The sequence below is a fragment of the Bubalus kerabau genome, chromosome 4 (assembly GCF_029407905.1).
Source record: "Bubalus kerabau isolate K-KA32 ecotype Philippines breed swamp buffalo chromosome 4, PCC_UOA_SB_1v2, whole genome shotgun sequence".
In the NCBI taxonomy this organism is placed as follows: Eukaryota; Metazoa; Chordata; class Mammalia; order Artiodactyla; family Bovidae; genus Bubalus; species Bubalus kerabau.
Genome location: NC_073627.1, coordinates 95,007,930 through 95,034,488, shown reverse-complemented (window position 1 = coordinate 95,034,488; position 26,559 = coordinate 95,007,930). Strand labels below are relative to the sequence as shown.

Sequence of the window (26,559 nt, the reverse complement as noted above, 5' to 3'; positions counted from 1 at the left end):
GTCAGGAAGATACCCTGGAGAAAGAAATGGCAACTCACTCCAGTATCCTTGCCTAGGAAATCCCATGGACAGAGGAGCATGGTGGGCTACAGTCCATGGGGTCGCAAAGAGTCAGAGACGACTGAGCAATTAACACACTAGTAAGTTTAAGTAGGTTAAAGACACCAATAATAAACATACTATATAAAAACAGTATTAGTCAAACAAAATAGTCTTTTCTTATACTGGATAACATTATGCTAAAACTCTCCTCTCCATATACCTAACTTAAAAATATTATGAATCACTTCATTCAGAAAATACACCATAAACAGGGTTAAAACACAAAGGATTCTTCAATAGGATGCCAAATGCTCTCAGAACTATCATAACATAAACCCTTTGGGTTTCAATTTCATTATCTCTAACATAAAGGTAATTATAAAAACATCCTACTTAATACAACAAGGATACTATAAACCTTGAACAATTCCTGCTCAGCACTACTAGCTAAAACTCTGTCAGGTCCCTAGAACTATCTGTAATTTACTGCTATAACCAAAGTAGCTTTATCACAACCAATATGATAGAGCTAATTATTTGATTTTCATCTGGTAATCCTACTAATAATAATTATGATTTTTAAGAATTTTAAAATTACCTATATTGTTTCTACAAGTGATTGCTCTAAAGAAACTCAGCTTTGAATTTTTAAAACCCAACTTGTACTGCCTTTTTATATTTTCATCCTGGACTTTACATTTCTTAATAAACCTTTACTACGCTGCTAGTCTTTTGTCAGTATGCATGTAAATACATGTCTATGTATATGTTTCTAAGTATATTGTATCATCTGTAATCAGTTTTTCCATTTAAAAAAAAAGGGCTCTTTCCTCTAAGTGGTAGTAATTTTTCCAGAGTTTCTACCTTTCGTTTGAAGAGACAAATCAGTTTGTAATTTGTAATGTCTTAATCCTTCACTTACATATTACCATTATATTCTTATTTGAGTGTTGGAACTTTTTTATTCTGTCATTGATCTCCTAGTAATATTGTTAAACAGTCTGTTAAATGTTCATAAAAATTAAAAGGGGCAAAGACAAATTGTGCCCTTCTTCTGAGAGCTTTCACCAAAATCAAATGTAACATAAATTGAAAATCTCTTATCTACCAAGAACTTTTACATGTGTTATCTCATTAAATCTCATTACTATTCACATTTTTCAAGTGGATATTATAATTCAGAAAGGTTAAAGGATGTGTCAAAGCTTATACTCACAATAAGAAAAGCCAGGCTTAATTCTAGGTGTGTCTATTTATAAAATCAAGATCTTTCCACTACCAGAAGCTGGTAAATGCAAGATAAAAAGCACGACACCTAATCTTTTAGGCTTTTCAGGACATATGCCTCTGTCACAGCTACTTAGCTCTGCTGTTGTATTACAAAGGCAATTGCAAACAAAACATAAACAAATTAGAGTAGCTATGTTTCAAACAAAACTTTATTAATAAAAACAGGTAGCGGGTCAAATTTATCCCAGCACCCATAGTGTGCCAATCCCTCCACAGTGCCACGCTGCATTCCCTCCTAGAGAAACTCTACTAGCCTTTCATTAATACCACTAGATTCTACCTCTCTCTCCATTCTTAAAACATTCTGATCGTAATCTTACAGGTACATTTTTATTTTAAAGCTCTTCTATTAGGCTCATCTATTGAATATTTGAAACAGGTTACTTGGAAAATACATATAACCTTTTACATGTTCTAACTACAATACCAAATACATCAGAAATTAATCTATTATTGAGATTCAAACCCAAGGAGTCTGGCTTTAAAGTCACACTCACATCTAGGCCACCTCACATGGTGTGGAAATTAAAAGAAATGACACGTGCAGAAAGCACTTTGCTGACCCTAAATGACTCTTTAAATATTAACTGCTGTTGTTTTAGGGCTTCTGATCTGGATGCTTTGGGTGACCATTCTTTTGTACCTGGTTTTATCAGAAAGTAAAGTCAAAATATAAGAAAGCATAAAAAAGAAATTCATCTGTAAGATAAAACATTTCTAAGACTATAGTATTAGTATGCACTAAATTCTCAGTGTGATAAATGTCAAACACCTATATTTACAGTTCTCCCCCTTGAACTTTTCTGAGTTATTTGCATCTAATTTTAATTGCTCATTCTGCATTTAATACGTAGAATTACCTTGACAAGGCCCACTAATATATGCAACCAAGCAACAACAGTAAATATCCTTTTAATTACACAAAATGATCATGTGTACAAAAAAGATCTAAATACACAGAACTCAAAGACCTTCTCTCAACTGTTCCATTATTACAAAATTTAGTTGTATGTGCCATCACTAAGCTTGTTATTTTTAATCGAAAAGACTTAGAGTATAAAATGACTTAAATAGGAAATTTAAAAAAACACCCTTCTTCATCAGAAATTCTTTTTTTTTAATTTTATTTTATTTAACTTTACAATATTGTATTGGTTTTGCCATATAAATTCTATTCCTCTTCCCTGTCTCCTTCCCTATCTTGCTTCCTGTAAGCACACATACTCTCTCTCTCACACACACACACCCATACACAGTGCATTCTAAAAACACAATCTAAGTCAAAATGGCACACAGGATCAGGCTGACGTACAAGTTCTACAAACAAAGCACAAGAGATACAATTCAGAAAACACAAACCCAGATTCAAATCCCAGTCTACAACTAAAACCAGTTGAATAAGCACTTCCTAGTTTTGTGCCTTCGGTAACTACTTATTTAACCACTATTAGTCTATTTCCTCATCTATAAAAAGTGGAGGAAAAATCCTACCCACCTCATGGGATTGTGGTGAGCATTTAAGTGAGAATTAAAACCCCATGTCCATAGCCCAGTGCTGACAGTACAGTCAAGACTTAAAACTCCTGGTTGATGCTATTACTACTACTACCTTTAACACCACCGTTCGGGGCAAATCTTATTAACATATATTGTAGTTCCTCTACAAAGTGGGAAAAGCATTGCCTCAAATGGATATATAACAACAACTTTTTAAAGCATCTGCAAATTCATCTTATCACCAATGTTAAACGTTGGAGTTGGGGTGTGGGGGGACAAATCCTTTTCTCAAAATGTTCCTTTGAGAACTTTTAAGAATTAAACAAGTCTATTTTTACTCCTGTAAAGAAATAAGAAGTCAACCTCTTTCACTTTGCTTTTCATTACTGTAGATTTAAAACGAAAATATGTATACATTGAGAGATCTAATATGTCACTTTTTAAAGAACTCGACACTAGCAAGTAATCATAAATAGATTTGGTTAAAAGGCAATATCGGAATAGGTCCATTTTCTCAATTCCAATACATTTTAAAAGGCACCAATTTGAGGGTTTATGTTCATTACTCTTGTTTTCGATTTTCTACACTTTTAAAAGCACCGCATGTTAATAACTATATACTACAGCTGTTCTAACATTAATGGATATAAACATTCTTACCAAATTACGCTTTTTTAGCGGAAGAAAGTAATAATAGTGGCAGAAAGAAAACATCAGTGCGTAGCAAGTAAGAAGTTCAGTGTAGAAACACAATTGCAGAAAAAGCCAATGGTTATCTTCACCAACACAATTGTTAATCCTGAAGAAAAAAAAAAGGGAAAAAGAAAAAATATTTCAAACTTTAATAAGGTGTTAATTTTAGGATGGTAAAACTAGAAATAAGCACAAACAACTTCTTAAGTGCTTAAGCTCATAGAGATAAGCCCAACCCACTCAAACCTAAAAGCAAAGAGTATATAAGAAAAGACATGACATAAAAACGCCATCTCACATTTGTAAAGCACATTCTACTTGTCAAAGAAGTCCTGCATATGATTCCCCATTCAACTCAACAACAAGCCAGCGAGGCAGGAAGAACAGATGGCAATCTCCTTGCTTCACTGATACAAAAGAGGAACAGAGGAGTTAGGACAACTGCCAGAGGATGTACAGTTAGGAGAGACCGTGGTCAAGAGAACAAGAACCCTCTTCTGTACACTGCTCTTTCACTGCAGCATTCAAGCTATGGAGATAAAGCTGAATGATATGAAGCAAAGTAACTTAAGCCTGCCATTCTGACACACTGCTAAGCATTCACAATTTTTCTTACTTTTACAGTCTAACCCTTGGTGGCTGAAAATAAACATATATTCAAAAGTATATATAAATTCTTAGAACTACATTTCCACCAATACAACAATGAACCAAAACTAGGAAAAAGGATTAATGTTAGAATTCCAAAAATTCAAGATTAATGCAAGCTGAATATTTTATTGTTCCAAAGTTATTGTATCTAAATTTTCTAAATACAATTCCAGCAGAAAATCCTAGTTCAAAACTACAAATTATCTTTCACAATGTTTTATTTTCAACATATTATAGCATTATACTGCCACTGTTTGAAAAAATAATAAATAGGGCCAAATTCCTAACTTAAATTGTATTAAAGATGTGTTGTCTATTTTTTTAACTGAACAGAAAACCTGAAAGAGGTATTTCTTAGACTGAAGAATTCATGCTAAATAAACAAGAAAACTTCCTGTGTTTTGTTATCTGTAAGCAGGGCTACCAGAGAAGAGTACTTCTGTGTGCATTCAAAAATACTCTCCAATAGCTTAAAAGATGCTTTATCCTTGCCCCACCATTTCTGTCCCCCCAAAATCTGAGATATAACTGCTATGAACACTGCATTCTTCTTAAGAATAGAACTGTAAAAAACACTACTATCATCTACATGTAAAAACTGTTTTGGTAACAAATTCCTTAGAAAGAGTGATCAGAGTCAAAAATAGAGTAAATTTTGAGGTCATCAAGAGAACTGACCTCTAAATCTAAACCTGGTAAGCAGTTAAGATAATGCAATTTCTGAAAATACCAAAAATTCTCCTTGCTTCTGCTTCACACTGTACATTTCCCTCACTCTCTGAATAGCTCAGCAACGCTTTATTAGGGAATTCAAGCACATAAGTCCCTATATCTATTCATGACCCTGATCTACCCTCTTTTCCTATCTACAGCTCTTTGTACTTCCACTCTTCTTCTCACCAGGGCTCTGAGAAGATGACTAAAACTGTGGAAACAGAAGGCCTAGGAGCAGAGAGCTCTCCCCAGTCCTAGAATTTTGGTTAAAAAGAACTTTATTTGGTCACCAAGTCAGTCTTAATTCCTTGAAAATAAATAAATAATATCACTAATCTATATAATCTATATATACTACTCTATAAAGTTATAAAATAGTTGATTATTTTTTAAGCTTAAATTACTGCATTCACATAAAAGGAAATATCGATATCCAACCATCATGAACATTTATTATATTTTAATCAGAAAATTATATATATATATTATATATATATATATAATCCAAAAAATTATATAAAATTGAGTTTTTCAGTGTGATTATCACTTACCTGAATACATGTTTCACACAGCTTTTAAAAGCAAACCCTATTACTATTGTAACTGTAAACAGATCATTGAAGTTTATAAAATCATTTGAGAATTAATCTGAATAAATTCCAGGCACATTTTTAAAACACCAACTGTATGTTATATACTAAACTATGTTGTGATGGAATTTTAAACCTTTTTACATAGTAACACAGAGCTCTTATTTTTTCTGAGTCTCAGGAAATTATCTTCTAGTCAAATAATCATTTTATAGTGAAAACCATCTTCCCACTAAAAGCTTGCTGATAACTTGTGCTATCAAAAATAAAGGAAGCTCTAAATGATTAGCATTACTAGACAAAACTAAAATCTACCCTTGAGACAACCTCAAGATAAATGCAGTTATAAATTTAAGAAGATTATTATGTAGCTAACTTTGTATACATGTTGTATAAACATAAATATACATGTATATAGATATATTTATAAAGTGCTACACCATACCAGTTTAAATATTTATGCAGAGATCCCATGCTAGAAAAACAGAATTAAATACAATATCTTTTCACAGATTTTTGTGACAGCTTTGAAATGAGATACAATGCGGAACTCTCACAGCATTTGTTTTCAAAAATTGTTTCTCAACTGAACATTTTCTTTAAATATTACAAGAGAGCCCCCTACTGACCAAAAATGTTGGCAGTCAGCAAAATCAACTATCACTTTTTTTTTTTTTTTGCTTCTAGCTAGCCGGAGGAGCCTGGTAGGCTGCAGTCCACAGCTTCGCTAAGAGTCAGACACGACTGAGCAACTTCCCTTTCACTTTTCACTTTCATGCATTGGAGAAGGAAATGGCAACCCACTCCAGTGTTCTTGCCTGGAGAATCCCAGGGATGGCGGAGCCTGGTGGGCTGCCGTCTATGGGGTCGCACAGAGTCGGACACTACTGAAGCGATTTAGCAGCAGCAGCAGCAGCAGCATGTAATATTAATCCCTATATCCAACACATAACATTGAAAAAAAGGCTTAAAGGAAGTGAAGTGAGGTATAAGGTATAAGAAATGTTACTCTTTAATTAAATTGGAAGGGAAATACAATGAGATGTATATGGTTTACATTACAGTTAGAAACAATAACAGCTGCTATATTTATATTTAAGTACTCTCAATATGTCTTATACTATACTAAATGCTTTACCTATACTGACTCATTTAATAAAACCACTTTAGTTCTTTTGTATATTTGGGTGCATGTTAATTTTTAGTTTTCTGCTCAAATATCTCCTTGTTAGAAAAATCTCTGAAAAAATGACCCTGGGAGTTGATAGAACCATATGATCAATTAAAGGTCTCCTTATAAAAAGATTTCTTAAACTGTATAACTCTGATATAACCTTTGTTTAAATCTGCTAAGTACCAAGATCTATTTTTTACTACATTTTTTTTTCAAAAGTGAATTATTCATTTCTTACCATGGACAGTGATGATCCATTCTCCTAACACAGTGGCCACAGCGGCTGCAGTGATGGGAACGCTTCGGTCTCATCAAATTACACTTGTTACACAATTCCCAGAACTCCCTTTCTAGAGAAGGAAATTAAAATTCATTTAGTAAAGGAACATGAGTAATGTTGAAATTTAGCAACAAGTGTTTAGAAGAGTTATAGGAATTCTTCGAGACATGTGCCTAAGTCTCTATTGTAAATGTTTGCCGTAAACGTTGCTTCTCTATTCTCTGCATGTTTTATTTTGTACATTTCTAATTTTAAACATTATAAAATAAGACTGTTAATAGTCAAAAGGGATAAAAAAAAACAGCGTATTTGGGTTTAAGTATATTGCTGTAAGTAAAATCTAATGACAAAACTCTTATTTAGAATCAAATTATTAAGTTAAAACAGAATTTTATTGAAACAAGTTAATTTCTAGAAATTTATTATCTAATGGTTCTAAAGAAGAGATAATGCTGAGTACTGGTTTCATAGATTAGTAAGTTAAAATCAACTGCATAAACAGAGACGGCATGCCCCCAAACTTCCCACACAAAACCATTTTTTGAATGGATTTATTTGGGAATATTTATGACAGAGGGATGGAAAAACAGTTCAGATGCATTTAAGAGGTACTAAAATAGTTTCAGAAGTGAAGAAGATTACAAGAAAATACTCTTTAATGGAAATAAAGGAGTCCTTTACAAAACTCTATCCTACCACCAAGTACGTTTCCTCTAGTCTGCTGTGAATGAGCACACAACTAGGCTTGGTGCTAAAGACATGAAGTTTACAGGAATAAAGGAAAAAGTAATTTCTTTCCATTAAGAACTGCTCTAGCTAGAGCCATTAAAAACTCTACGGGACTGTCATCTACCAAGACAACTGTTATACAGAATATATAATCTTAATATCTCTTGACATGGAATTTTACCTTTATAACAATTCTTAAACTTTGTATCACTTATGGAAAACTATACCCTAACCTCACTAAAATTATGGGTATAGTAAAATCAACCTAACTTCAATACTCCAAGTGAATATTAATATATGCAAAGTGTGACTGAGCACACCATAGTCACTAAATCCTTGCTAAAACATGACAAGTTTAATTTTTTTAATGAAGGATTCTAAACATAAGTAACAAAAGAGAAGAGTACATAGTTTTCAATTTTTTAAAAAGATACCCTACTTTAATTCCATTATTTCTAGTTAAATGACCAGAAGAAGTAAGATCAATATACTGGAATTTTATAGTAAAGTGTTGGAAAATCATTCTGCTACAAACATCTCTGGAGAAATCAATAAAGCATGAATAACAGCTATAACAAATTAATTGCTCTCAATGAAAGTTGAGATATTTTTTACATTTAAAATATTTCATTTTAAAATAAAATTCTCTTCCATTTCTTACTTACAATTCTTATTTTAATGAAAACATACTACATGAGAGAGCAACAATATTGAAGCTTAATTTAGGTACAATTAAACTACTGTTATTTAACTGTTGGTGAAATAGAAACTCATTTCATATGTAGCATAATACAATGTCACATACATATCACTTTTTTCCCCACTTAACTAGATGTTCCCAAATATCCCAATGTTAAAACTCTGAATTCACATATTTCAAGGAATATGTGAAGGTGAGACCATTTTCATTGAAAGATAACATGAAAACTATGTTCTCAAACCAGCTCTTTAAAAAAATAAATATGAGGTATTCACTATTGGCAATTTCAGCATAAAATATTCCAAAGAATAAATCATTTATTTCATACTTAAAATGCTGTACTCTCAGGAAAAAATAGAGAATTTGGCTATAGTTAGAGAAAGACTGTAATTCATTCTGTGGTGTAAACTAAGGTTGGCAAACTACAGTCCACAGGTAAACCCAGGCCATCACCTGTTTTGGGGTGATCCATGAGCTTCCCAGGTGGCATTAGTAGTAAAGAACCCACCTGCCTAATGTAAGAGATGTAAGAGATGACTGGGTCCAAAAGATCCCCCGGAGAAGGGCATGACAACCCACTCCAGCATTCTAGCCTAGAGAATCCCATGGACAGAGGAGCCTGGAGGGCTACAGTCTACAAAGAGTCGGACAAAGCTGAAGCAACTTAGCATGCATGTGTGAGCTAAGAGTGTTTTTAACAATTAAATGATTGAAAATAATAATAACAATAACAATTTGTGGCATGTAAAAATCTTGGAATTTAAATTCCATGTCCATAAAGAAAGCTTTATTTAAACACAGCCATGCGCATTCTTTTACATACTGTGTATGTTGGCTTTGGGGCTACCATGACAGAGCGGAGGAGTTGTGACAGAGACTATATGGTTCATAAAGCTAAAAATATCTATCTGGCACTAACACTACAGTAGAATTTGCTGACCTATGGTCTGGACCATAAATTTGTTCAAACAAAGAGTTTGAGTCATTTAATGCTCAATTTAAGATACAAAAATCTAAAATGAAGATGCACATTTTATACACACAAGCACACACATGTTCATGTTTTTAGAAAGGAAAAAAATCACTATTTTTAAAATTCAGAAATTTCAAGTATCATCTATGTTTTTGCTTTGCAGAACAAGAAAAAAGCCATTCATCTTAACCTACCCTATGTATCCAGAAACCATTTCTTAGTCTTCTCCCTTTTTTCTTCTTCAGGATTTATTCAAGTCCTAATAGAATCTTGGTGACTGATATATTCTGGTGTCTGATGATTACCTATAAGACTTTTGCACTACTCATCTAACAAAATAAAAGCCTAAGGGAGACAGAATCCACCCGCTCATTTATGGCAGCTATATAGAAAGTTAAAAATTAAGATACATTTTTTAAAGGAAAGAAAAATCAAAACATAAAACAAAAGAAAAAAGGTAAAATCTATAAATGATCCTCTTTAATATAAGGTAAACAGTATCATATTGTTTAACAGGGAAACTTACTAATGCTAATTGCATGAAAGACTATAAAGACAGATATGGTTTGGTTTGGTTTATCCCTCAAAAAGGAACAAATCACCTTCCATTTGAGTCTTTTGAAAGACTCACATATTAGGGGGACTTACTTTTCTCAATGACTATATTTCAGATCACAAAGTAATGTTTTGGGGAGAAAAATATAACTTGAAACTAAAAAAAATCAATACAAGGATTGGGTCTTAATAGAGGTTTTCTGGCAGAACTGGTTGGCAATGCAAGAAATAAATGAACAAACAAAACAGAAACAGACTCAAGACACAAAAAACAAACTAGTGGTTTCCAGAGGGAGAGGGGTGGGTGTGGGGCAGAATAAGTGAAGGGGACTAAGAAATACAAATTTTCAGCTATAAAATAAATAAGCCACAGGGATGCAAGGTACAACAGGGGGTGTACACAACGATAAAAAAATAAAAACCAAGCGGCACTAGTGATGACAGAAACGGAAGTCTAACATGCAAGTCAGGAGCTTAATGGTGCAAATGCTCCAAGACTGGCTGTGCTAATGGTTGCACAAATCTGTGTATATATAAAAGACACTAAACTGTACACTTTGAATAGGTGAATTATACGATGTGTGAATTACACTCAAAGTTGTTTTTTAAAAGGTAAGAGACTAAATAAAATCATTTCATAAAATTCAAAAATGACAAAAAGTAATATTTCTGTATTTCAAACATGCATGTAATTTAAATAGACATTTAATAGTTTCATTTGACTATTCCATCTACATATCCCAAAGTTTATAAAATCGAATTTTGGGGATCTTCACACGGAAGCGTTCTCCTATATTCAAATTGCCTCACACTTGGTGGGTCATATAGAAACTAAGTTACTATGTTTAAAAAAACAGAAAGGCATGTAAAATATTTCAGAAAGGCATGTAAAAATTTTTTAAAGTAGCTAAAATAATAAAAGCATTAGGGTTTAAGTTTTCTTTTCTAAGGAAACCTGCTCACCCTTAAAACAATGCTGAATACAGGTCACTATTTTGTAGATCCCAACACTGTAGTCATTATTTTTCACTATTAAATTTTTATTTTTTTAACTAAGTTAAAACTATATCTACACAATCATCAAGTAACTGAGCAAAAAGCACAGGATAGCTTTAATTAATTTCCTTCAAACCAAAGCAAAGATGAATAAAGCGGTAAGATAATTCATCTGTAAGAGGATTCATGGTAAAAAAGATGATGGAGACAAGGATCTGGGCTTCACAGCAACTCTGTAACAACCTACTGTATGACCTGTGAAGGACAATCCATGCTCCTGATTTACCCAGTCTACCCACCTCATACAACCACTGTGAGGATCATATGACAGGAGATACCAAAAGACTTTGGAAACATTAAAATGTGATAAATAAATGCGTGGATTTTTTTTTGGGGGGGGGGGGGGTTGGGCAAAGGGGAATTCTCCACTGAAGAAAAACAGCTCAAATGTCAATGAGAGCAGATATAATGCAGATAACCAAAAGGTTGGCAAGATGCCATGGTGTCCTCATCACTCGCGCCTATAAATTAAAGGTAACACAGCAGCTTCAGGTGGATTCAATCTGGCCCTCAGGTATAATCTGTTTGGTACTCATTAAAAACAATGCTTTTAAAATTTTGAATTAGTTGCTAATATTTTTCAAAATCATAAAATGTCTCATAAAAATTGAGATTCTGTGTTTTCTCTTCAAAAATTCCAAGATCTAAAAATACCTGTCCTGCATGACAATTTCAGTGTAGCTGATGAGTGCCACTTCCTTTAGATAAGCTAGGAGATTTTCAAGATGAAATAGTTCCTCCCTGGCCCCTTTCACTGATTTGTACTATCTGACAGATGTAGGCATTTGAATATTTGACCACAGCACACTGAAGTTTTCATCAGAAATGAGTCCTGAGTTAGGAAAACCCTGCTTCCTTGATTTTCTGGGAACATCAGGTTTTAGAGTTGAAGTAGAAAAATACATGTATCAATATTTTAGACAGTCTTTTGTTTTAGGTTAGTTGAGAAGAGAGATTCTATACAAATTCCAGACTGCCATCCTCCCTGCCCAAACACAGGCGCGTGCACACACACACACAATAACCATTAAGTGACAGTGATACTGTTCTACAATTAATAAAAACTAAATACTCAAGATTATTTTCAGAATTGTCTACAGCTACATAAATATCAGTGTCATTCCCACTTAATCATTAAAAGTGCAAGGCCCACTAAGCCCCAAAATCATGGATCTCAAAAAACAATCACAAACTCAAAGGAGGCTAAGTGACTTGCCACTTAAACTAATTTTGGAAAGAATGACTACATTGCTTTCCAAACTTCTATGCATTAGATTCACCTGGGATCTTTCAAAAGCATGGATACCTGGCTCTTACCCCCAGACATTCTGATTTAATTAATATGGGATGTGATTTGGACATTGAGGTTTTTTAAAGCTCCCTAGGTGATTCTAATGTACAGCAAGTTCAGGAACTACTGAATTACTATAAAAATTCTCTGGTTCTATAATGTATAAAAAAGACATATAAATTTGTTCCTAGAAGAAAGTACAGGGTTCTCAAAAATTACATAGCAAATGTTCAAAAGCAAAACTCAGGAAAGAGGCTAAGGGAGGTTTACTATATCTGGCAAGCAATACATTTTTAATTTATTTCTGTGATCTAAATGGTTACTATGCAATAAGGTGACCAAAAATTACTTCCATTGACACTAGAACAAAAGGCTTTCAAATTTTTCACTGAATTTTTCCAACCTGGAGAAATACAAACAATAGCATTATAATACAACAGATATTTATTTTGTAAACATTTGTAAATACATCGTAAGCAATATTATACTTATAATATCATGAGGCAAGGGGCATCATCAAAAACTCCTCTACTAAATAAAGATGTAATTTTTCAGAGAATATCATTCAACAAATATTTACCCAGCAATTATTACTAAGTGACAGAGACTGTTTAAGCCCTATTTTACTGTACTGTACAAGATACAGTACTGAACAAAATAAGAAAACAAAACAAAAAATCTACACCCTCACAGAGGTGATACAGATCTAGAGTGGGAGCAGTGAGAGACAAATAAAGAACTAAACTGAAAAGGAGGGCCAGAGATGGCAGATACGAGGAGTAAGCTGGGACTTGTGGCTTTAAATTGAGAAATCTGGAAAGAAAACACTTGAGAAGAGACACGAAAGTGGCTTAGATGACATATGTAATTAATGTACTAAAGGCAATAATATACATTAATAAAGAGGATAATTCTGCCATAATAAAACTGATGAGTCTGAAGAGCACCATACCTCCATGTGGGATCTTTGGGTTCTCAGGGAGTCTTCCTGGATCAGTTATTGAGGCCCTCACTAAAGCAACCAGACAAAACATGGCAATGCCATAGAATACTTGAAAATAAACAAATGAATAAAATTAGCATTTACCCTTCAAAATGTTTTTTGACAAGCATGTTTAAAGGCTAAAAGTATATTTTAATTAACAGCATCAGCCTAAATTCTCAGAGATAAGATGGAAAAACAATTAACTCATTTCATTCATCAAATAATACTGCCAAGAGGACTTTCTAAAATATACTAATTTTAAATAGTTATTTTGCATAACAATTGATAAACGTGTTGTAAATCAGATTCTTTATTAACAGAAATTAATGGTATATTAACAGAAATTAATTTCTTTTAATTACTACATATACTATATTTGATAGAATCAAAGCAGCATTTTTAAACCTATTCTATAACTAAACTTCTTCATTAACTCTAACTGGCTAGCTTCAAAATTACATTGGATTAGTGATGTTCAATTGCTCTTTTCAATAGATCTTGAGATTCTTAATCTGAAAATACAGAATTTAGAAACTTTTGTATTTTACAATGAATAAAATTTTAAATTATATAATTTATACATGTACTTTAATTATCTAAATTTAAATTGTATAACAGAAACATTAAAAATATACACACACCTACATAAATAGAACTATTGTGCCAGTGTAGCTTTAAACAAAATGGTGTTTGTAGATTTTGTAGAGTTAGATATGAAGATATGCCAATTACCTTACCCTGCAAAAAATATAAAGATCATTCTTTTAAAATGAGTAAATAATTTCATATTAATAGCACTGAATAATATTAAAAGGAAGGTTATTATAGTGGTATTACACTCCAAAAATATTGACAATGAGAAAAAATCTTTAATTATACAAGAAAATAAAGATTTAGAAACTTACTTATTATTAATATGCCTGGAATATGTCCTTCTTCATAGTGAGGAAAGAGGACAATCTTAGGAATTAAAAAAAAGTTGTATAACCAGACAAAGACAATCAAACCCATGCAGCACCAACCATGTGGGTCAACAACAAAGTGAATCCGGAGACCCATTCTGCAGCCCTATGACTGCCTACCAATCCACAAGCGAAGATGAACCTAAGGAAAGGGAAAAAGAAAAAAATTACTTATATAGGAAAAATTATCAGACTAAAACAAAACTACCTTATTGGCAACTATAAAATGACACAAATTTTCTTTGTACATATATTTTTGACAATATAAAACCCTTTGGAAAACAAAGGGAAGTTTTAGGCTATTCAAATTTCACCATAAGCTTCCAATAATTTAATTTCAATTTTCATTATGGATTGAGATCACAGAGTAAACTGGTATTACCTTCTGAAGTTAAACACAAGTCTGTCTTTAGCTCAGCAATTCCATGTATAAGTTCAAGGGACATAAGTGCATATATTCACCAAAAGATTTTATTAAAACTACTAAAAAAATCTTGTACATAAGACTAGCTGATGGTCATCCAAGTCAAGAGTACCCATCTCATGGTGGGAAGCATGTTTATTGACTGGAAAGGGACACAGGGGAAACTCTGAGGAGCTAGAAATGTTCTATATGTTGACCTGTTGCTTTATGGTATGCATATATGTAAAAATTCACTGAGCAATACACTTAAGATTTGTTCAATTTAATTCTTAAATCATAATAAAATACTTAAAAATCATTTTGAAAAATTATAATAAAAATGAAAAGTAAATACAAATTGCCAGAAATACTTAAGTTCATGGAATGAAGCCCAACTAATATTATTAATACTACCAATTCAAGAAGACTCCTGCTTAAAATGTGGGTTTTTTTCAGTTCGGTGTTAACTAAATGCTAATACGTCTCACAATGAGATGCTTAAAGTTAAGGTATTTCTACACAGGTATGAAAAAGTGACTTAAAATACGTCCTTTAGTGGATACAACTTATAAACCCTCAATAATAAATTACTATGTAAGATCTGGGTTTCCCATGTGACACAGTGGTAAAGAATCTGCCTGCAATGCAGGAGACGTGGGTTTGATCCCTGAATTAGGAAGATTCCCTAGAGTAAGAAATGGCAACCAACTCCAGTAGTTTTGCCTGGAAATTTTCATGGACAGAGGAGCCTGGCATGCTACAGTCCATAGGGTTGCAAAGAGTAAGACACAACTGAGCAACTGAGTATACATGTAAGGTCTAGGTGGCAACTTTTTTACATAAAATACAATGGAATAATACAGTAATAAACTAGTTCAATATTTCTCAAACCTGTAAGCAAACGGGAATCAGTTGAGGAGCTTTTTAAAAACACTTGAATCATAATACTTTACAGAGTAATACCCAAAAACCAATAAAATGTTCTATTGATAAAATGGTCTCCAGGTGTCTCTGATACAGTTGACTGGTATCCAGGAACCACTAATCCAGGAGCTTCACTATGACTTCAAATGTAGAGCAATGAGTTGAACTCAGTTCAACAAATATTCAATGAGCCTCCACCATACACCAGTCACTTGCTAGACACTGTAAATACAATGATGAATAGGACATGATCTTTGCTTGAAGGAACTGACAGTCTAACGGAGGAAAAAGTCATAAAATGGGTTTAATATGACATAATACATTCCAGGGATGTGGACAATATATTCCTATAGGCACAAATGGCGACTAATTAAATCAGGACAAGACTCCCTGGAGCAGAGTTCAATCTTAAAAGAAGAGTAAAAGTTATCCAACCAAAGAAAAGTGACAACAGTACTGCAAACAGAAGGACGTGCAGGAGGTATTTAAGACTAAAAACTTTCAGGGGACAGCAAGCGGTAAGAAGTAAGGGGCTACATCATAATGGGTGTAAAGATGCCATTCTTAGACTAAGATGCCATTCAAAGACAAATTCTTGGAAAGCTACTCAAGCAGGGGGGCAGGGTAACATAGTGAGGTTTATACTTTAAATAAACTATTAAAGCTCTGATGTGGAGGATGAAATTAAAGACAACGACTCATTTGGGTTAAGAGAACACAAAAGTCAAAATTAGTTTTGGAGAAATTAGTTGTAGAATCAAACCGGTAAGCTTTTGGAGGGTATCTCCCAGATTTCTAACATATATCAGACTACTTCATTCTAGGAATAATTTATCATCAGTTGAAGAGCCTCACAGAACTACCCTTTAGAGGCCTTGCCAATGTTCTTTAAAGTTACAAAGCTACCAGGACAAAGAAAAAAAAAAAGATTAAGGATTACTTAATTCTAAAAGAACACTCTTATCCTATTATCCCTAGAACCTTGAAACACTGGAAATGCAGGAAAAAAAAAGACCAAGAACTCAAATGCAACACCACCCAACTCTTTAAATCAGATTTGGTCTCTTAGTATTTATGCATGAATTTTAAAATTGAAATAATGCCTAGACCTTTAAAAAAGTAAAGGTTGAACTTCATTACCTTTTAACTAAAAAATTAAAAGATCTATCAGTATCATCAATGTAAGGAAAGCCACAGAGGATAAAGCACGCTATTTAATTTTCTAGGTATCATTATTTTAAAAAGTCAATGAACTCAAATGCAAATGATAAGCTATCAACATACCTAAAAAAGAGAAACATTAAAAAGAACGTGTATTTTTACAATCTTGCCAACTATCAAGCCTAAAGGAAATGACAGAAGTCTCTGTCTCTCAACATTATCAGTATCATTAACTTCAGGCATCTTCTTTCTTTTAATGTTCCAGTTCCATTCAGAACTAAAACACAGACAATGAATTTCAATAATTATATAGAACAGAGTAATGTCATTACTTATTTCTAAATATATTAGTATCAGAAACAGAGATGCATAAAACCCAGCAAAACAAGTAGCAAAATTATCAAACACTTTTAAACTCTATTTTCACTCTCCTCTCCCAGAGAATAACAAATTTTTCTTATCACTATAACACATTCCTCACAACAGAAACTATTAATGAAAAGCACAGTTTAAAACGTGTCTGTTTTTCCTGGATATAAACATACACAGACCACAAGCTCTAAAAGAACAAGAATCCCCAAGGATAAGTGAACTAAGGGTAGAAATACATAAGAATGAACAAGTAAGATGTTGAATATTTTTTTAAAAAATACCTGATCAGTGAAAATTAGTGCCACTTAATCCTTACAACTGGACAGTAGAGACAAAAACAGTAGCCTTCCAAGAGCTCCAAATCAGATTACAGCCAGAAACATGTAACCGGTAGGGCCGCAGGATCGCGCCTCTCAGTTAATACCTACCAGGTGTGGCTCACGGCTGAACAGAAACTATTACACATCCTGAGCAACAACCAAATTGAACACTATGTTGCTACATGGTTTTAAGGGTGGCATCTGTAAATACTTTCATCAGCTAGAGAATTCAATGCATTAATTTGTATATTAGGTGATGAGCTCATAACTCTTTGATGTAACTAGTGGACACACCAGTACTTCAACATTTTTGAAGATTGCTATCTGGTAACTATACTTGGGAGCTTCATTAATAATATAATTCATTAATAATTACTTCATTAATAATATAAATTACTACAGCACAACTTTTTTTTCCAAATAAATTATAATTCAACTCTAATAAACTAGACCATGTAAATATTTACAATGTTCAACCTACTCTGGTAGGAAACCACCTTTCCTTTTCTGCCTTTTTCAGGCAACTAAATTTTACCATGTATTTTCTCCAGGAAGAATATTGAAGTCACTATGAAAAGTGACAGAAAACTATGACAGAAAATTGTAACACCAGAATGCAGATTTTGGAAAATGATAAAAGTGAGCCAAAATAATTTACAAGAAATTGACCCAAATGAATATCTCTAAATTCACAGTTTTATATGACTCACCATGTCAGCCAGTGGTATTATTATTGTTCCATGAATAAGAATATATATACCTCTCTCATTCCTTCTGTCCAAAATGTCCCTGCCATTTTGTCTGCTCTATTCAAATTCAACTCATACTTCAAGGTCAATTTGAATCTCACTCTCCATATGAAATTTTTTTACTGGCACCTAAGTTCATAAGACCCCATAAGCCATGTTTGATCACATGAAGATTAAAATTTCTGAAGCTCAAAACACAGCAGAAACAAAATTAAAAGACAAAGCATCCTTGGAAAAAAGAATATACCATATTATTAGTAAGAGTCATAAAAGTAAATACATGGACAGGCAATTCACAAAGGACAAAAAAAATCCAATGGTTAATCACTGCTGACTAGAAAAATGTGAAATCACTAGTTGTGTTTTTCATCCTTTGTATTGACAAAATTTTAGAAAGAGAGATGACACCCACTGTTGAAAGGGCACAGAGAAAACGACACTTTCAATTCATTGCTGATAAGCATGTAAACTGATATAATCATCTTTGGACGGCAATTTGGCAGTTATCTATTAAAATGTCAAACTCTCTGACCCAGCAGTTTTATTTCTAGTCATATCTATAAAATCATTCACTAGAGTGTACAGGTATACATATACATATAAATATACATATAAGGATGTTCTATATAGCACTTTTTATAATCACAAAAATATGGCACAATCTATATACACAGATAGGGGCTTCCCAAGTGACCTCAGTGATAAAGAATCCGCCTGCCAAGCATAAGTGAGGGAGGGGTTCAATCCCTGAGTTGGGAAGGTCCCCTGGAGGAGAAAATGGCAACCTTCTCCAGTATTCTTGCCTGGGCATCTGGTGGACTATAGTCCATGGGGTCGCAAAACACTGGACACAACTTAGCAACGAAACAACAACAAATGCCCATACAGAGAGAGGGAAATGGTCGTATACTGTAAATCACAGTACTTCCACAGCATAGACTATTTCCAAGCTATTGCAATTTTTAAAGAAAAGCAAGTTGATCAAGATTTGCATATGGCTACCCACACAAGTGTTGAGTGAAAAGAAGAGAGTTATATGGCAAAATCTATTGGGGGTGGATATCTTCCTAAAAGGAGGGCAGGATAGAGGTAAACTGGGAAAAGATATAAGGGAACTTTCTGGGGTGCTGATAAAGATCTCTGTCTTGACACAAATTTGAGATATATAGGTTATAAATTTGTTGAAACCCAGCAAATGTGCACCTAATATGGGTGCGTTTCATGGTATATCAATTCACCTTTAAAAAAAAAATTCTTTAAACCAATGCTGAACTCTACTTAATGATATGTACACTGAAGTATTGGGGAGAGGGGGAAGGAAGTGCAGAGATGACCACAGTTTACTTTCAAATGGATCCCAAAAAACACGGATTAATGGATGGACTCAGAGATGGATGAGCATGTGATGTAGTTCAGTAAAACATTAGTTGTAGAATTATGGTGATGGGTATGAAGGTATTATAGTATGAAATTCTTTCTGTTCTTCTGCTTAGAATCTTTCATAATTAAATGCTGGAGGGGAAAGTTACAGAAAAGTTTATGCAACGTGATTCTTTTTTTGTTAGAAAAAAAAATAATGTGTAAGTTATTTCTGTACATGTGGAAGAAAATACACCTACCAAACTGTTAACAGTGGTTATCACTGGGCTGAGGAAGGAAAGGATAGAGAGAAGGAATGCCATCACATTTTGTACATATATTTATGTATAAGTCGAACTCCGGGAGTTGGTGACGGACAGGGAGGCCTGGCGTGCTGCAATTCATGCGGTTGCAAAGAGTCGGATACGACTGAGCGACTGAACTGAACTGAACTGAAGCTTATTATGATATAAGTGTGCTTTTGCTCAGTCGCTTCAGTTGTGTTCAACTCTTTACAACCCTATGGACTATCGCTTGCCAGGCTCCTCTGTCCATGGGACACTTCAGGCAAGAATACTGGAGTGGGTTGCCACGCCCACCAAAAATTTTCATTTTAGCCTCTCTTTATCACTATGCATTATCTTTATATGGAATGTTTTTCAAATTAGTATCTTTAAAAATGCAGCACAGAAGCATTAGCAATAAAGCCATATAAGACATACAATTCAGGAAGATGTTTCAGTATTATTTACAGATTTTTTTTTCTCTCAGTGGAAAAAGCCTTGTTTAAGAAAATGTGTAGTAAAATTTTAATATGAAAAACTTTACATAAACATAAAGTAACTTTAATTTTTTGGAAATGAAAAATTGTTAAAACTCATCTAAACATAACACTTTAAGAATACTATGCCACAGAACTAAGAAACATATTCCCATTAAAATTAAATGCACTTACCACTTGCAAATTCACTGAGATGTGTTGTAATTTTTCTGGTACTTGGCTTTAGCAGTTTTATCTTGATTATTCTTTTTTTTTTAATTGCATCCCAACAAATGGATCTCTCCTCAACAGCAGTTCTCCATGAGACTCTATTAATGGTTTAATAAAAATGATCTCACAACAATGATACAAACTGTAAACAACTCAATATTCCAACTGAACAACCACCAATTACAAAAGTTTCAATTTAGAAATAAACTCCACTTAATTCTGTCTTCAAAGCTAATCCCGCCAGCCCCCAAAAATCTTTATCTGACTGCCATTATACATGAAAGTTTTCTCTTTTGAAACTACCCAGTTCCCATAAAATCAAAGTAAGTGTTGTGTGTCCAGTATTTAGCTTCATCAAACTTCCTGACCACAAATCACAAAATAACAGTAGATTCTGAGGTCACTGATCTGACAAAATGCAATGTAATATCTATCAAGATGTTAGGCTAGGACTATCTAATCACAATTGATAAACGTAAAATAAAGAGTTTAAAAACAGAAGCACATATTCACTTAAATGTTTTAAGGAACAAAGTTATCCTCCTATAATGAAATCAGTAAGAGAATCAATCATTAAAGTTAATTTCTGCAGTTCAGGCTTAAACAGTAAGAGTTTAAGAGTTACTGTAAAGAGTTCTAGAAAACATACTGATTCAGAATTTCACTAATTCAATCACTTCTTATTGTTTATATACCAAGCCTTGGCACTGCGTATAGACTTAAAAAAGAAAAGAGACCAGCCCTATTCTCAACAGAGACAAACTAGTACACAGACGTGATCAACACCAACCAAGACAAAGTAAGATAGAGGGCAATGGGGCAAGAATGTATCTCATAGAGGAAGGGTACTGGTTCATGGGACTTTTTTCAGGCATGTGAATATGTATGTGTCCACCAGGCTACAGTGAAAATTTTATTTCTTTTGGTGTTGCCACCAAGAAAAGATTTCTGGAGCAAGTGAAACCTGTGAAATGAAAAACGGAGGCTCTTTTGAATAAGAAAGCAAAGTAAGCAAAGGTATAAGGGCAGGCAAAGAAAATCTAAGTACACTGAAATGACTAGAGTCATTTCATAGAATCGGATAAAACATGTTAAATCTTTCGAGAACAATCATCTTTAAGAAATACAGTTCAGAACATCTAGTAGTAAATATACAGAAATACATAAGATATTTGATTATATATTTTATATGTATAAAATATGTAACTGAAAAAGTTTAATGAAGTGATATTTATCCAGACTATATGTGATATATACTGCACTATTTTATTGTATTTCACTTTAATGAAAATATATAATGTTGGTCACAGCCTACTAGACTGATTTCATGACCTACAAGTAGACAGAGTAAAAAACACTGTTAAACCATGCCAATGAGTTTGTACTTCACCCTGAAGACAGTAGTTTAGAAAACACTAAAGGATTATAGGCAAAAATATGACATGATGAAATGTGCATTTTAGAAAGAAGAGCAACACTCTGAAGAACAAACTTGGGTGGATGGATAAAGCTCCAAGACTGACTATATGAAATAAGCTAGGTTTACTGGTTATTCAGTTGAGAGATGAGGGCATATGGTAAGTACCCCAAAAGCAGTAGTTTCTAAAGGAAGTAGGAAGGAGTAGGGGTGAGAATGGAAAACTTAAGACAGGAGGTATGCTGGAAAAGGGAAGAATAAGAACTTAAGAGGAAAACTAACAGGACACGGTGATCAATCACACATAGGGCAGATTCTAGGACGACTCCCAAAGTTTTGGCTTAGGGTCTAGGTGAATGGTGGTACCATTCCCCAAGAAAGGGAATAAAAGGCAAGTTGTGAGTTTGCTATGCATGCTGCTTACCATAGCAATAGGAACCTATTACATACAGAGGATGTGGAAGAAAATATCAAAATTAGTATCACTGCATTTTCATTCCCTTTATAGACTTTAACGGCATTTTTCTCCCAGGATCACTCTTTCTATGGATCATGATTGTTCGATTGTGAAATGTTACTTGTTTCTACTCTAGCTTGCTAGAGTGGTCTCCATGGCTGCATATTTGCTTCTCAGAGACAAAATACAGAATGACTTAGCAAAGCAGCTGTTACTCTAATAGCAATGAATGAACTCATCTTCTAGAAAAGACCTCAAACAGAATTACGTGTGGTACAAGGAAGTGCTCTGAAACATGGCCAAAGTCAGTAATTCTGCTAGGGCTACGACCCCAGGGTGGCTTCTTAACGTTACAGCAAAACAGTAGTTTCTGTCAGTAACATTAGGTAACAGCACAAGTCAACCATCCATGAGTCAAACCCTAGGCATTCACCAGCTTAAAATCAAGGGGAAAAAAATCCTACTTTGCATTTACAGTTATTAGAACTACATCACAGCCATAGCACTGAAAATGAGATAATCATTTTATCTATTCAGCATAGCCATTACTGTAGAATCAAATCTCACCCATGTGACATAAAAGCAATCCTAATCTTAAGAATCCAAGAAATTTTGTGACAGCAAAGAATATCTCAAAGTTCTATAACTACAAAATGTTAATTATTTTTAACATCGCTATGTGTGAAAGACTGCAATTGATGATTTACAGGGCAAACCAAAAAAAAAAAAAAAATCCTCCCCCAAAGTGTCAAAATAAAATGGTTAACATATTATACAAATATATAAAATTTAAACCTTTTAATTGCAGCTTTAAATGAAATTTAAAAACATAAATATATAACTATATATATTTATACAGCTATTTAACTTCCAATTTTATCAACTCCGAGAAACTAGTCAAGTAATTCTACCTAAAATATCAGGATATAGATGTCATTAATAATTAGCCAAATAGGTCATGCAATTTTTTAAATATCACAGAGGTATTCAGTTTATTTTAACAGAGTAGGAAATTAATCTTAAATGTTTAAGAGAGTCACATTCAAATTATGACAGAGCCTTTTATTAGCTCTTCAAGCTTCAGTTTCTTTTCAAGCTTCGGTTTAACCATCTCTAATATGGTGATTAAAATATCAACACACAAGGTGACTGTCATACCTAAAGGAGAAATTGCCTGGCAAATAAGAAACACCTCCAACAATGGTAATTTTAAATGGGAGTTTGTAAGGGGAAGGAAGGACTTAAAGATGAATTTTACATCTAGTCTTAAAAACTCCAAGATGAAACAATGTTTCTGGGTTGCCATCATTAAAGCAGTGATTTGAGGTGGTGCTAGAGGCAGGTAAGAGATGCAAGTTCAATCCCTGGGTAGGGAGGATCCCCTGGAGGAGGGCATGGCAACCCACTCCAGTACTCTTGCCTGGAGAATCCCATGGACAGAGGAGTCTGGCAGACTACAGTCCATCGGGTTGCAAAGAGTCGGACACGAATGCAGTGACTTAGAGGTACACACAATTTAACTATACCCAGCTATCTACTTTTTCTAACACCAGAGTCTGAGAACTACTTCTCAAGGGATGTAAAACCTCAGACAGTATTCAGCCTTCTTCCTCGCATCATACTATAAACAGGTAGGGAGCTTGTATTTCCACCAGGCAGGCATGCATGAGGTCTCTTCAAGCAAAAAACCAAAACCAGAGATTTGATCTAAAAATAGAGTGACTGAGCTAACTCTTTTTCAGGTAAAAGTAGAAGGCCTGGTGAGTTAAGGAATGAAGCATGGGAGAAAATCAGGACCTGATTTCAAAAGCTAAGGAAAAATACAGAATTATAGTTGGAAATTCTGGCCCATCTGCTAAGGTCTCCAGCAAGACCCTGTGAAAATGTGGGTGAACAAAGTGTCAAACCTGTACCACTGATGGTTTCAAGAATCCACTTCCTAGAACAAGTCTTTAATTCACTATATTCTGGGCAGAACTGAACATAAGCTGAGGCTCTTCTGTTCATAGGTGAAAAAAAAAAAGTAAATTAATACCATTATTAAAAGTACTGCAATACAGTGACTTCTTCTAACAAAAAACAAACCTAACAAAAAAACAAAAATAACTCAAAAGGTGTGTGATGATATGAATTAAAGACTACCTAATACTGTTTCAGTCAGTACAAACGGCCTATGTGGGACTCTTCATTTAGGAAGAGGGACAGGGCAGCCAGGAAAGAAATGGTATTAAATGCAAGGTAGGGACAGAAGCTCCCTACCTTTGAACACAGGTAACTTCTGCTCAAAAAACAGCATAAGGAAAAAGCCTTCAGCTACAAGAAAAGCCAGAAATAAGGCTCTGGCATTTCCTGAATGTGAATTAGGCATGTTCTTCCATGAGGAAAGGCAAGTCAGCTACTTACCCCTATCTAGTACCTGCTGCACCAAGGGCAGATTGGGGGAAAAAAAATACCAAAAGGCTAAATTAGATTTCCTTCACACCAGGCTTTACCAAAGCAGACATGATTTAACAACAATAATACTGAAAGAAAAAAAATCTCTCCTTGCTTGCTGAAGCTGAAAATCCTACAACAGTAAAAAAAAAAAAAAAAAAAAAAAGTTATTTATTCCATAATTACTGATAAAAGGCTTAAAATCAGAAGTCAGGTTGAGACCACAGTGGAGCATGTTAAGTTAAAATTAAAATTAAATGAATCAGTGAGTAGAAAAATACTAATTTTTACCTAACCTGCCCTTTTGTGGAAGTGGTAGCAACAGAGAGCAGAAACTTATTCAGTTCTTAAATGGACAAAGTTAACCCACTTGAGAGAAAAGGCACCAGGAAACAGGGGTCTAAAAGGCAGAAGACAAACTTTGCAAATATCACATTTTTTCACCAGAGTATATCAAAAGAAGGAAATAAGTTAATAAACTACCATCACATTACTTTGGGACAGGTAGCTACCAATGCAAGTAATGCTATTTTGTATCTATTAAGATATGCTTTTCAAACTAGGCTAACTCAATTTCAGTTCAGTTCAGTTGCTCAGTCACATCCAACTCTTTGTGACCCCATGGACTGTAGCACACCAGGCCTCCCTGTCCATCACCGACTGCCAGAGTTTACTCAAACTCATGTCCATTGAGTCAGTGATGCCATCCAACCATCTCATCTTCTGTCGTCCCCTTTCCTCCTGCCCTCAGTCTTGCCCAGCGTCAGGGTCTTTTCAAATGAGTCAGCTCTTCATATCAGGTGGCCAAAGTATTGGAGTTTCAGCTTCAATATCAATCCTTTCAGTGAACACTCAGGACTGATCTCCTTTACGACTGACTGGTTGGATCTCCTTGCAGTCCAAGGGACTCTCAAGAGTCTTCTCCAACACCAATTCAAAAGCATCAATTCTTCAGCATTCAGCTTTCTTTATAGTCCAACTCTCACATTCATGCATGACTACCGGAAAAACCACAGCCTTGACTAGACGGACCTTAGTTGGCAAAGTAACGTCTCTGCTTTTTAATATGATGTCTAGGTTGGTCATAACTTTTCTCCCAAGGAGTAAGCGTCTTTTAATTTCATGGCTGCAGTCACCATCTGCAGTGATTTTTGGAGCCACAAAAAATAAAGTCTGCAACTGTTTCCACCGTTCTCCATCTATTTGCCATGAAGTGATGGGACCAGATGCCATGATCTTAGTTTTCTGAATGTTGAGCTTTAAGCCAACTTTTTCACTCTCCTCTTTCTCTTTCATCATGAGGCTTTTTAGTTCTTCTTCACTTTCTGGTTCCAAATAGGAAAAGGAGTACATCAAGGCTGTATATTGTCACCCTGCTTATTTAACTTCTATGCAGAGTACATCATGAGAAACGCTGGGCTGGAAGAAGCACAAGCTGGAATCAAGATTAACAGAAGAAATATCAATAACCTCAGATATGCAGATGACACCACCCTTATGGCAGAAAGTGAAGAAGAACTAAAGAGCCTCTTGATGAAAGTGAAAGAGGAAAGTGAAAAAGATGGCTTAAAGCTCAACACTCAGAAAACTCAACTTACCAGGTTCTTAACAAAAAAAAAAAAAAAAAATCAATATTCTAATAATAAAACAGACGTGTTTTTACATTTCTTCTTGTCATTCACCTATATTTTTTTAACATTTTCAACTTTAATAAAATGTATTAATGCACTGATTTTTCTCAATGCTAAAGTGCCATTTATTTTTAGTGTGTTTGAGAAACTGAAACTGAGT

The 26,559-nt window shown here is 34.1% G+C and overlaps 1 protein-coding gene across 2 annotated transcripts in view; it reads right to left on the bottom strand.

Moving 5' to 3' along the window:
- ZDHHC21 (zinc finger DHHC-type palmitoyltransferase 21) overlaps window positions 1-26,559 on the bottom strand; it is a 65,957-nt gene that overhangs the window by 36,302 nt on the left and 3,096 nt on the right. For both annotated transcript variants that reach the window (XM_055578039.1, XM_055578038.1), the window contains 5 exons: window positions 20,426-20,559; window positions 14,126-14,324; window positions 13,188-13,286; window positions 6,890-7,001; window positions 3,490-3,628 (listed from right to left, as the gene is read on the bottom strand). In XM_055578039.1, the coding sequence (XP_055434014.1) occupies window positions 3,490-3,628; window positions 6,890-7,001; window positions 13,188-13,286; window positions 14,126-14,279 (504 nt within the window). In that variant the 5' untranslated portion in view covers window positions 14,280-14,324; window positions 20,426-20,559. The remainder of the gene's footprint in view (window positions 1-3,489; window positions 3,629-6,889; window positions 7,002-13,187; window positions 13,287-14,125; window positions 14,325-20,425; window positions 20,560-26,559) is intronic.